The 13555-nt window shown below is 46.5% G+C and overlaps 1 protein-coding gene across 8 annotated transcripts in view; it reads right to left on the reverse strand.

Moving 5' to 3' along the window:
* The window catches only part of AKAP10 (A-kinase anchoring protein 10), a 79847-nt gene extending 66645 nt beyond the window's left edge, over window positions 1–13202 (reverse strand). For 2 of the 8 annotated variants that reach the window (XM_033201301.1, XM_033201413.1), the window contains exons 1-2: window positions 12496–12995; window positions 766–813 (exon numbers count right to left, since the gene is read on the reverse strand). In XM_033201301.1, coding sequence (XP_033057192.1) covers window positions 766–813; window positions 12496–12583 — 136 coding nt within the window. In that variant the 5' untranslated portion in view covers window positions 12584–12995. Of the gene's footprint in view, window positions 1–765; window positions 814–3388; window positions 4019–12495; window positions 12998–13089 lie in introns of those variants that run through there. The other 6 variants (XM_033201387.1, XM_033201501.1, XM_033201448.1 and 3 more) reach the window with 6 other exon arrangements.
* Window positions 13203–13555: the final 353 nt, after the last annotated feature.

Raw genomic sequence — 13555 nt, forward strand, 5'->3', positions numbered from 1 at the left:
TTGTTCATTCAAATAAAAAAGCAAAAACTGTAATCCACCATACTTCTGGATAAATGACAGAAAACTAAGCCTTATAAGTGCCAGTGCTTTCCTGCAGTTACCAGACTGCTCAGTTAAGAGGATTCTTCATTTTTCATCTTACTAAATAAATAAAGTCAACTAATCACTTTTAGGGAACAACTAAATGTGTGATTAATAAGAAGGGCACTGGTTCACTGTAATCACTAGGATAGCCGATACACAGAAGGCTCAGTAAAAGCCTACTTATGGCTGAGTGTGGTGGCTCACGCCTGTAATCCCAGAAGTTTGGGAGGCCGAGGTGAGTGGATCACTTGAGGTCAGGAGTTCGAGACTGGCCTGGTCAACATGGTGAAACCCTGTCTCCACTAAAAATACAAAAATTAGCCAGGCATGGTGGTGGGCACCTGTAATCCCAGCTACTCGGGAGGCTGAGGCACGAGAATCGCTTGAACCCAGGAGGTGGATGTTGCAGTGAGCCGAGATGGCACCACTGCACTCCAGCCTGGGCGATAAGAGCAAAACTCGATCTCAAAAAAATAATTAAAGTAAAAAAACCTACTTATTATATGCTAGGTGTTAAAGCGTTATACAGGTTAAAGGGCGAAATAAATCAAAATCACAAGTAATTATAAAATAAGGCAAAAATGATTAATGCCAAAAGAGAGAAGATAAGAGGATTAAAGAGCCCACAAATGCAAAGCACATCACTTTCTAATGCAGTGGATTGCCAAGGGCAGAACTTACCTTTAATGGACTTGACATCTGAGGTCTTCTCTTGTTCTTTGCCTTTCACTAGAATATAAAAAGATAATTATGACCAATTTTGCAGTCAGAGATCCATTCGATAATATTGTAAAAATTAGCCGGACGCGGTGGCTCAAGCCTGTAATCCCAGCACTTTGGGAGGCCGAGACGGGCGGATCACGAGGTCGGAGATCGAGACCCTCCTGGCTAGCACGGTGAAACCCCGTCTCTACTAAAAATACAAAAAACTAGCCGGGCGAGGTGGCGGGCGCCTGTAGTCCCAGCTACTCGGAGGCTGAGGTGGGAGAATGGCGTAAACCCGGGAGGCGGAGCTTGCAGTGAGCCGAGATCGCACCACTGCACTCCAGCCTGGGCGACACAGCGAGACTCCGTCTCAAAAAAAAAAAAAAAAAATTAGACCAGATTTATTCTAAGATGAGTATTCAAAGTTCTAGAACAATGGACAGCCTTGGAGGACAGCACAGGAGGGCAGTTGTCAGCAAAGGCTTCTCTAAGGAAGTGACCTTGGAACAGCATCCAGTCAAAAGAGTTGAAACTGCTTATGGAGAAACAATGTAGTCACGGGCTCTACCACTTATAAGCCACGTGATCTTGGACAAGTTACTTTACTTCTCTGGGTCTTAATTTTCTTGATTTATAAAATTAGGTCAATAATAAAAACTACCTTAGAGGGTTATTGATGAAAAAAAAAAAAAAATACCTGTAAGGGGCTTAGAAGGGTGACTAGCACAGTAAAGTTAGGACAAATGTTAACCAATATTATTACCATACGTCATCCATAGTGATACTAGCTACTAGAAGCATAGTGAAGAAAGTTCTTTGGTTGTGTATCACATATTACTTCTTATTCTTCCCATAGCATCAAGTAAAAACATCCTAAACCTCTAACACTCAAAGTATAATAATTTGTCTGGGCCAGGCATGGTGGCTCACGCCTGTAATCCCAGCACTTTGGGAGGCCAAGGCGGGTGGATCACCTGAGGTCAGTAGTTCAAGATCAGCCTGGCCAACATGGTGAAACACCATCTCTACTACAAATACAAAAAAATGAGCTGGGCATGGTGGCGGGCACCTGTAAGCCCAGCTACTCGGGAGGCTGAGGCAGAGAATTGCTTGAACCCGGGAGGCGGAGATTGCAGTGTGCCAAGATCACGCCACTGTACTCCAGCCTAGGTGGCAAAGGGAGACTCCGTCTAAAAAAAAAAAAAGATAAAAAAAATCTGTCTGTAGGCCGGGCGCGGTGGCTCAAGCCTGTAATCCCAGCACTTTGGGAGGCCGAGACGGGCGGATCACGAGGTCAGGAGATCGAGACCATCCTGGCTAACACGGTGAAACCCCGTCTCTACTAAAAATACAAAAAACTAGCCGGGCGAGGTGGCGGGCGCCTGTAGTTCCAGCTACTCGGAGGCTGAGGCAGGAGAATGGCATAAAACCCGGGAGGCGGAGCTTGCAGTGAGCTGAGATCGGCCACTGCACTCCAGCCCGGGCGAAAGAGCAAGACTCCGTCTCAAAAAAAAAAAAAAAAAAATCTGTCTGTAAAATAATCATCTAATTGCTTCTTTATTACATAAAACAGTAAAAATTCTGCTGTAGATAAGCTAATATGACATCCAAGATAGGAAGGTGCCAAGCAGCTTAAGCCAAGTGTGAATTCTATTACAAGATCTGACATAAGACTATTTTTAACCCTCTTTTTTTAACCTTAAACTTTAAAAAATCTTACTAGGAAAAGGTTATCAACATAAGAAATGCCAAAACGTGCCCATCTCTCTATTTGTGCTCTTAAACACTGAAAGGTGAAAGGCTAGTAGCAGGAAATAACTCGCCCCCAGAGTATCTGGTTGAAGTCAATACATCAACTGTTGAGTGCTCAGTATGTGCCAGACACGCTTCCAGCTCAGAAAAGGCAGTGATTTTGCCTTCAAAAAATCTACATTCAAGCATGTGGAGACTAACATGAAAAAAATAAAAAAGATCGTTGCAGGTACTCATCACTGCTATCAGGAAGACAACATTTAAAAATGTAGGGTCGGCCGGGCGCGGTGGCTCAAGCCTGTAATCCCAGCACTTTGGGAGGCCGAGACGGGCGGATCACGAGGTCAGGAGATCGAGACCATCCTGGCTAACATGGTGAAACCCCGTCTCTACTAATACAAAAAAAAAAACTAGCCAGGCGAGGTGGCGGGCGCCTGTAGTCCCAGCTACTCCGGAGGCTGAGGCAGGAGAATGGCGTAAACCCGGGAGGCGGAGCTTGCAGTGAGCTGAGATCCGGCCACTGCACTCCAGCCTGGACGACAGAGCAAGACTCCGTCTCAACAAAAAAAAATAAAAATAAAAATAAAATAAAATAAAATAAAATAAAAATGTAGGGTGACTGGTGTTTGCAGCCCTCTCAGCAGCATCTGCCCATGGACTACATCACTCACTTGAAACATTAACTTGTCTTGGCTTCCTTGACTCCTCTCTTCTGCATATACATCTGTATTCTCTGGCTGTTCTTACCCATTCTTAAGGCTTACAATACCATAGATATGCTGTTACTCCTAAATTTATATTTCCATCCTAAATCTTTTATCTCAAATTCATATAGCTAACCACCTACCTGCCATCTTCCATAATTCCACTTGTCTAAAAAGGAACATGTCATCTTCTCCCAAAACTGTTCCTACTTCAGTCTTCATCTTCCCTTATGAATGACACTGTCATCCACCCACTACTCAGGCCAAAATTCTGGAAGTCATCCTTAACATGGTCTGTTTATTACCTTCCACATACAAACTATGACCAACTGATTCTACTGCTAAAATAAACCGCCACAGTTCCACTTTTACCACCCTAAAAACATTCTCCTACTAACAATCAGATCTCCTATGTTATACTTCTAACATACACGCAACTCAACAATCAAATATCATCATTTTGCTTCATTTCCTTCTGTCCCCCTAAGTATTATACAGAGTTTACAGTTCCCATGAATCACCACCTGACCCTTCCTTTCCCAGATATAAATACTATACTAAATTAGATATTTTCTGGCTGGGAGCAGTGGCTCATGCCTGTAATCCCAGGACTTTGGGAGGCCAAGGCGGGTGGTTTACTTGAGGTCAGGAGTTCGAGACCAGCCTGGCCAACATGGTGAAACCCCATCTCTACTGAAAACACAAAAATTAGCAGGGTGTGGTGGCGGGTACCTGTAGTCCCAGTTACTTAGAAGGCTGAGGCAGGAGAATCGCTTGAACCCAGGAGGCGGAGATTGCGGTGAGCTAAGATTACACCACTGTACCCCAGCCTGGGCGACAGAGTAACCCTGTCTTAAAAAATAAATAAATAGGCCGGGCGCGGTGGCTCAAGCCTGTAATCCCAGCACTTTGGGAGGCCGAGACGGGCGGATCACGAGGTCAGGAGATCGAGACCATCCTGGCTAACACAGTGAAACCCCGTCTCTACTAAAAATACAAAAACTAGCCGGGCAAGGTGGCGGGTGCCTGTAGTCCCAGCTACTCGGGAGGCTGAGGCAGGAGAATGGCGTAAACCCAGGAGGCGGAGCTTGCAGTGAGCTGAGATCTGGCCACTGCACTCCAGTCCGGGCGACAGAGCGAGACTCCGCCTCAAAATAAATAAATAAATAAATAAATAATAAATAAGATGTTTTCCTTCCATGTCTGTTTTTTGACTATGACCACATCCAAATACTTTCTTTTTAATTTTTATTTTTTTGAGACAGGGTCTTGCTCTGTTGTCCAGGCTAGAGTGCAGTGGCCTGATAATACTCGAACTCCTAGGCTCAAGTGATTCTCTCATGCCACCATGCCTAATTATCCTTTCTGTTGTTGAGATGGGGTTTTGCTATCTTGCCCAGGCTAGTCTTGTACTCCTGGGCTCAAGTGATCCTCCTGCCTCAGCCTCCCAAAGTGCTGGGATTATAGGTGTGAGCCATCACACCCAGCCAAATGTATATATACATTTTAATAGCATTATTCTGCACATCTTTAAAAATTATGTGAATAGCTAAGCACAGTGGCTCACACCTATAATCCTAGCACTTTGGGAGGCTGAGTTGGGTGGATCACTTGAGGTCAGGAGTTCAAGATCAGCCTGGCCAACACGGTGAAACCCCGTGTCCACTAAAAGTATAAAAATGAGCTGGGCATGATAGTGCATGCCCGTAACCCCAACTACTCGGGAGGCTGAGGCAGAAGAATCACTTTAACCCAGGAAGTGGAGGTTGCAGTAAGCTACATCACGCCACTGCACTCCACCCTGGGCGACAGAATAAGACTCTGTTTCCAAAAAAAAAAAAAAAAAAATTAATTACACAAATGGCACTCCATACATATCTGACCTGTATTCATTCAATAATCTGACATGACTATTGATGCAGTTCTAGTTCATTCATGCAGCTCTAGTTTATTCATTTTAGCTACTTAATTCCTTTATAAATATACCTTTATTTACTCATTTTCCTGTTAGTGAACAATTACTTTATTCCTAATTTTCACGTAAATATTCAACTGATGAACATTCTAGTACACGTGTTCCTATGCATATAAGCAAAAATTTCTCTAGAATAAACCTCTAGAAACGGAATTGCTAGGTAACAAATTATGTGCATTTTTTTTTTTGGCCAGGAGTGTTGGATCAGGCCTGTAATCCCAGCACTTTGGGAAGCAGCTCACCTGAGGTCAGGAGTTTGAGACCAGCCTGGCCAACATGACAAAACTCTGTCTCTACTAAAAATAAAAAAATTAGATGGGGAGTGGTGGCACACGCCTGTAATCCCAGCTACTCAGGAGGCTGAGGCAGGAGAATTGCTTGAGCCCAGGAGGCAGAGGTTGCAGTGAGCCGAGATCATGCCACTGCATTCCAGCCTGGGCGACAGAGACTCGGTCTCAAAAAAATAAATAAAAAACAAATTATGTGCATTTTAAATGAAAGTGACTGTACCAGTTCCATGCACTCAGATAGACACGCTTCATAGTCTCATCCTTGGTATTTTTAATTTTGCCAACTTATTAGTTTTGAAATGGCATTTGATGTTTTAAATTCATTTCCTTGTTGCCTCTGAGGTTAAAACATCCTTTCATGTTTATTGGTCATTTTGGTTTCCTCTTTTATAACTGCCTCTTCATGTCCTTTGTCTTTTACTTATTACTTGTAGAAATTGTAGAAATTCCATACGTGTCCTGGATGCAAATCTTCTCTTCTTTTAAGTATCTTAGGTATATTTTATTGTGTGAAAGTTTTAGGTTTTTTGTTTTGTTTTGTTTTTTGAGACGGAGTCTTGCTCTGTTGCTTAGGCTGCAGTGTAGTGGCGCGATCTCGGTTCACTGCAAGCTTCGCCTCCTGGGTTCACACCATTCTCCTGCCTCAGCCTCCCGAGTAGCTGGGACTACAGGCACCCACCACCACACCCAGCTAACTTTTTGTATTTTTAGTACAGACAGGGTTTCACCGTGTTAGCCAGGATGGTCTTGATCTCTTGACCTCATGATCCGCCCACCTCGGCCTCCCAAAGTACTGGGATTACAGGCGTGAGCCACCATGCCCGGTGAAAGTTTTAAGTTTTAATGTAGTCAAATTTACACAACATATTTTCCTGTGTCTTATGTTAAACAATATCCCTTCCTATCCCGAGATCAGGATTTTCCCCCCTACCTGTTCCTCTACACGATTTTAAGTTTTGTTTTTTTAACATTCTGGGCTCTTATCTACCTGGAATTTGTTTCTATATCAGGGATTGGCAAACTACAGCCCATTGGCCAAATCCAACCTACTACCTTTTGTTTCGTTTTGCTTTAAGACTCCATCACCCAGGCTGGAGTGCAGTGGCGCTATCTTGGCTCACTGCAACCTCTGCCTCCTGGGTTCAAGTGATTCTTGTGTCTCATCCTCCAGAGTAGCTGGAATTATAGACACGCAACACCACGCCCAGCTAAGTCTTGTATTTTTAATAGAGATGGGGTTTCACCATGTTGGCCAGGCTGGTCTCAAACTCCTGACCCCAAGTGATCCGTCTGCCTCAGCCTCCCAAAGTGCTGGCCATGCCTAAACTGGCCCACTACAGGTTTTTGGAAGTAAAGTTTTATTGTAGCACAGCCATGCCCATTTGTTTACATATTATCTGTGGCTTCAAGGATAGAGGAGAGTGTGACAGAAACCACATGGTCTGGAAAGCCTAAAATATTTACTATTTGGCCCTTAACAGAAAAAGTCTATTGATCTGATATGTATGACAGGAGGCAGGAAATTATTTTTTGCCAGATGATGGATAATTGGCATCATTTACAGATCAGTCTATCTTTTCCCAACTAGGAACTCTTTTTTTTTTTTTTTTTTTTTTTTTTTTTTTTTTTTTTTTTTTTGAGGCGGAGTCTCGCTCTGTCGTCCGGACTGGAGTGCAGTGGCCGGATCTCAGCTCACGGCAAGCTCCGCCTCCCGGGTTTACGCCATTCTCCTGCCTCAGCCTCCCAAGTAGCTGGGACTACAGGCGCCCGCCACCTCGCCCGGCTAGTTTTTTTTTGTATTTTTAGTAGAGACGGGTTTCACCGTATTAGCCAGGATGGTCTCGATCTCCTGACCTCGTGATCCGCCCGTCTCGGCCTCCCAAAGTGCTGGGATTACAGGCTTGAGCCACCGCGCCCGGCCGTAGGAACTCTTTTATATCCGAAATTCCCATATATACCTGGGTCTGTTTCTGTGCATTTGTTTTGAACATATACCATAAGTATCAAGAATGGAATGGAAACCAAATGGAAGCCTATAGCAAAATAATGCTGCCTCCTCAATCTTTATAAAACCAGCTCCCTCTTGACATTTAAGCTTAGATTTGAATGTCATCTCCTTAGAGGACATCCTTAACCACTCAATCTTAACAGAGATGACTGCCTAGATCAGGGTGTTAATTGTCACAGATGGTGAGAAGTGGTAGGATTTGGATATGTGTGAGGTAGACCTAACAGATTTGCTGATGGATCAGATATAGAGTAGGAGGAAAGATGAGGTTCAAGGATGTACTAAAATTTTGGGCTGAGCAATTAAAAATCCAAAAATGCAGGCCGGGCGCGGTGGCTCAAGCCTGTAATCCTAGCACTTTGGGAGGCCGAGACGGGCGGATCACGAGGTCAGGAGATCGAGACCATCCTGACTAACACGGTGAAACCCCGTTTCTACTAAAAACTACAAAAAACTAACCGGGCGAGGTGGCGGCGCCTGTAGTCCCAGCTACTCGGGAGGCTGAGGCAGGAGAATGGCGTGAACCCGGGAGGCGGAGCTTGCAGTGAGCTGAGATCCGGCCACAGCACTCCAGCCTGGGTGACAGCGCGAGACTCCGTCTCAAAAAAAAAAATAAATAAAAAAAAATAAAAAAAAAAATAAAAATCCAAAAATGCAACCAGGAGCGGTGGCTCACACCTGTAACCCCAGCACTTTGGGAGGCTGAGGCGGGTGGATCACCTCAGGTCAGGAGTACAAAACCAGCCTGACCAACATGGTGAAATCCTGTCTCCAAAAATTAGCTGGTCATGGTGGCGCATGCCTGTAATTCCAGCTACTTGAGAGGCTGAGGCAGGAGAATCACTTGAACCCAGGAGGTGGAGGTTGCAGTGAGCCAAGATCCACCACTGCATTCCAGCCTGAACAATAAGAGCGAAACTCCATCACAAAAAAAAGAGAAAAAAAAAGCCAAAAATACTACTTACTGAGAAAAACTGATGAGCGAGTTTAAAAGGACTAAATCTGGCATAAAATTTTAGATATTGTAAGTTGAAGGCATATACTGGATTAAGCTTACCCAACCTGCAGCCTATGGGCTTCATGTGGCCCAGGACAGCTTTGAATGAGCCCAACACAAATTCGTAAACTTTCTTAAAACATTATGAATTTTGCGATTTTTTTTTTTTTTTTTTTTTTAGCTTATCAGCTATTGTTAGCCTTAGTGTATTTTTTTCTTTTCTTTTTTTTTTTTTTTTTGAGACGGGGTCTCGCTCTGTCGCCCAGGCTGGAGTGCAGTGACCGGATCTCAGCTCACTGCAAGCTCCGCCTCCCGGGTTTATGCCATTCTCCTGCCTCAGCCTCCGAGTAGCTGGGACTACAGGCGCCCGCCACCTCGCCCGGCTAGTTTTTTGTATTTTTTTTTAGTAGAGATGGGGTTTCACTGTGTTAGCCAGGATAGTCTCGATCTCCTGACCTCGTGATCCGCCCGTCTCGGCCTCCCAAAGTGCTGGGATTACAGGCTTGAGCCACCGCGCCCGGCCTAGCCTTAGTGTATTTTATGTGTGGCTCAAGACAATTCTTCTTCCAATGTGGCCTAGGGAAGCCAAAATAATGGACACCTCTGTATTAGTCAGGTAGAGATATAAAGTGAACCTAAAGTTGGATATACCAATCTGGATTCAGGGGCAAGGATCCAAGGTAGTGATGTCAACTTGGGACTCAACGCATTGGTGGTATTTAAAGTCTGAATCGAATCCCTAACAGAACATCTCCAGCTTCTACTCTTACCAAATCCAGTCTCCAAAAAGCTTCTAGAATGATTTTTTTTTTCCTTTGAGACAGGACCTCACTGTGTTGCAGTGGTGGGATCACAGCTTACTGCAGCCTTAAACTCCTGGGCTCAAGTGATGTTTCTGCTTCAGCATCCTGAATAGCTCACAATGCCCAGGTATTTATTTTTTCTTTTTATAGAGATGAAGTCTCTCTATGTTGTACAGATTGATCTTGAACTGGCCTGAGGTGATCCTCCCGTCTCAGCCTCCCAAAGCACTTGATTACAGGCATGAGCCACCGTGCCCTAAAACGATCTTTTTAAGATATAAGTTCAGATCACTCCTCTTTCAAAATTTTAAATTAACATTCTCTCTGTATTTTGTTTGACACAGGGTCTCACTTTGTCATTCAGGCTGGAGTGTAGTGACTCAAATATGGCTCACTGTAGCCTCTACCTCCTAGGCTCAAGCGATCCTTCTGCCTCAGCCTCCTGAGCAGCTGGGACCACAGGTGTGCACCATCACACCCAGCAAATTTTTATGTTTTGTACAGGTCTCACGTTGCTCAGGCTGGTCTTGAACTCCTGAGTTCAAGCTATACTTCTGCCTCAGCCTCCTAAAGTACTGGGATTACAGATATGAACCACCATGTTTGGCATCTCGGCATTAGGAATAAAACCTAACCACGGCCTGTAGAGCTCTCAATCACTTGACACTTGCCTACATCTATGCCCCAGTCACAGTAGCCTTCTTTCCTCTCTTGAAGGGCACCATGCTCTTTTTTGCCTCCTGAACTTTGAACATGCTATTCCCTGGCCTCTCTAGTTACCTCCTACTGATCTTTCAGCTCTAAGTTTCAAGGTCACCTGCTGAGTCCTCTCTCTAACATCTAACCAAAATGTGTTTCTCCTCTTAATCTTTCATAACACTTTACTCAATTTGTAAGTAAACACGTACACACACACACTTACATGGAGCGGGAGGAAGAACAGAGGAAGAGATTTGTTTGCTTAATTATTATCTGTCTACCCCAGGAGACAATAAACTCCACGGGTGCAGGGACATTGTCTGGTTCACTACCCAATTGTGAGGGCCTAGCACAGCGCCTGGCAGACTGTGCACACTCAAAAGATATTTGTTGACTAGAGACAACAGTCTCTTGTGCAATATGCAGTTTGCCTCATTATTCTTAGAATGCTTTTCCCCCTTAAAAAAACAAAAAGTAACCACTGCAACGCCAACAAATTAGAGAGCTATTAAGTATACCCCTGCCTTACCAATAAAGCTTCCTCCTCCTATTTTACCTGTTTCATTCATTCAGCACTTTCATTAATTCATCACCTAGAATCAGTTACCAAAACCATGTACCTACTTAACAAGTATTTAATGTCATTCAGAGTTCAATGGGCCTTTGGGAATCATCTAATGCTCAGCTGATAGAAGACAGAAAAGTAGGTTAACTGGTCTGTCCCCCGTTACAGTTAGTAGCAGAGCTGTCATATGAATCCAAGTTCCTGATTTTGTTTAGTGCTTTTTCCAAAACCCATTTCTGGCTGGCCGCGGTGGGAGGCTCACTTGAAGTCAAGGGTTCAAGACCAGCCTGACCGGCCGGGCGCGGTGGCTCAAGCCTGTAATCCCAGCACTTTGGGAGGCCGAGATGGGCGGATCACGAGGTCAGGAGATCAAGACCATCCTGGCTAACACGGTGAAACCCCGTCTCTACTAAAAATACAAAAAAAACTAGCCGGGCGAGGTGGCGGGCGCCTGTAGTCCCAGCTACTCGGGAGGCTGAGGCAGGAGAATGGCGTAAACCCGGGAGGCGGAGCTTGCAGTGAGCTGAGATCTGGCCACTGCACTCCAGTCCGGGCGACAGAGCGAGACTCCGCCTCAAAAAAAAAAAAAAAAAGACCAGCCTGACCAATATGGTGAAACCCCGTTTCTACTAAAAATACAAAAATTAGCCAGGCATAGTGGGGCATGGGTAATCCCAGCTACTTGGGAGGCTGAGGCAGGAGAATCGATTGAACCTGGGAGGTGGAGGTTGCAGTGAGCCCAGATTGAGATCGCGCCATCGCACTCCAGCCCCGGGCGACAAGAGCGAAACTCCGTCTCAAAACAAAAAAAGAAAACAAAACCCATTTCTGTTTGGTACTGTTTTTTTTTTTTTTTTGAGACGGAGTTTAGCTCCTTTTGCCCAGGTTGGAGTGCAATGGCGCAATCTCCGCTCACTGCAACCTCCGCCTCCCAGGTTCAAGCGATTCTCCTGCCTCAGCCTCCTGAGTAGCTGGGATTACAGGCATGAGCCACCACCCTGGCTGATTTTGTATTTTTAGTAGAGACGGGGTTTCCCCATATTGGTCAGGCTGGTCTTGAACTCCGACCTCAGGTGATCCACCCGCCTCGGCCTCCCAAAGTGCTGGGATTACATGCGTGAGCCACCGCGCCCGGCCTCTGTCTGGTACATTTTATCTGAAGCAACAGGAATTGACAGGAAAAATCACTGCTGTCCACAGATTCACACTTGCTCACTTCGGATATGTATTTTTAATGAAGTGCAACAACCTTACCCAAAATCAAAATCAAGCTGCTTCTACGTAAACATTGGGCAGGTTAATACAACTGAAAATCAAAAATGTAAGTAGCTCGTTTATAAAGTTAGGCTTCCAGTAGCTAGTAAACTTGCAAAGTCATCAAAAGTAGTGGTCTTCCTCTTGGGGAACTTTAGCAGTAATTAATTTTATTTTAGTAACAGCAGTAACTACCCCTCCCCCCAAGAGGAAATTGTAAGACAGCACTGGGTGAAGAAAACAATTTTTTCACGTGTTGCTTTTAGACATAAAACCCTCACTATTTGGAAAATTCAGACTTCCATAATAAGGTTCTAAAGAGATTTCCTTGATCTTGATCCACGGTCCTCAAAGAAATACAAAAAAACTAACCACCACCTAAGAACTGTTCTTAACCACCCAGGCAGGAACTTCTGTGGGCTTTAGCAATCGCTTCTGAACCAGCGCGACAATTCTCCTCTGACCTCGCGCAAGAAGACCACCTTCTCCCTCCCAGAAGAGTCCCGGAGCAGAGCAAGGCACTCAGGGGGCATCTGTGCCGAGGCCGAAGCTCGCTGAAGGCCTTGCTTGCCGCCCTGGAGAAAGCCCTCGCAGGCCCACCTGCCCCACCGCCGCCCCTGAGGCCCGGCCTGACTCCCTGCCGGCGCCCCCTCAGCTACCTTTCCGCCGGAAGAAGGACATGGCGGGGCCCGGGTCGGGGCGGAGGGTGCGGGGGGACTGGCGCGGGGAGGGCCCGGCTCCCCTCATTCAGCAACCGGCCCGGACTTCCGGGTCCAGAGGGGCCGCCGCACTAGCGCGAAAAGGGACCCTTCTTCTGGGAGTGGGCCCCACCGCCGCCTCGGGATGCCCAGGCAGCTCCAGCCGCCATATTATCAACAAGCCGCCCGCCCAGAGTTCCGGTCCTTCCCCGCGCTAGGCTTCACGGGAGGTCAAGCGCCGGCCCCGCCCCTTTCCCCCACCGCCTCCCGCGGGTGCAGAGGCCCACGCGCGCATCGCCCGCGTGATCCGCGCGTGCGACCCGCGCCTCTTTCCCGGGCCCTGGGTGCTTGGAGCAAGCCACCGTTCCTGCAGCTGTTTTGTGGCGTCTGTCGCCGGCCCTCGGTGGAGCGCTGCAGACTCAGTCTCTGCAAAACTAATCTCCCTGGAGCGGGAGCCCTCCCAGCAGCTGGGACGGGGCGGGCCTTAGGTCCCCGGCTTCCGGCCCCTGGGCACCCTTCAAATTATGCCCTTCTAAAAGGCAGGGCCAACCCTACCACGTTCCGGCTCGACCGCTCCTGCTCCTCCGTTTGAGTTTTGCTCACAGGCGCTGGCCGACACGAGCAGCTTCACCCTGCACCCCAGCCCCTGCTTCCCTAGGAGAGCAGCCCACCACGGCCTGCGGGTTCGAGGCGATGCAGAACCCTGATAAGAAAAAGGCACAACCTGCTGCATGCGGAACCAGCAGCTCCTTCCGTCATTCGCGAATGAAAAGGGGAAGCGGGCTTATTTCGTTGTGCAATCCCTGCGAATGCTCAACTTTGTAAGGGACTGCAACATAAAAACCTCACCAGTATTTAAAAGCAAGCTCCAGTGAATCATCCTTGCTCAAATGCCATTTTCCTGCTAATCTTCTGACCCTCCCTCTACTCCCAAAGCAAAATGAATCAAGCCTCCCTGTCTTTGGTGCTTCTTACACCCCGCGAGTGCGCTCAGCGGCTGAGGTTGTAACTGCTCCATGGG

Source organism: Trachypithecus francoisi, unplaced genomic scaffold (genome assembly GCF_009764315.1).
Source record: "Trachypithecus francoisi isolate TF-2019V2 unplaced genomic scaffold, Tfra_2.0 Contig00204, whole genome shotgun sequence".
NCBI classification, from domain to species: Eukaryota; Metazoa; Chordata; class Mammalia; order Primates; family Cercopithecidae; genus Trachypithecus; species Trachypithecus francoisi.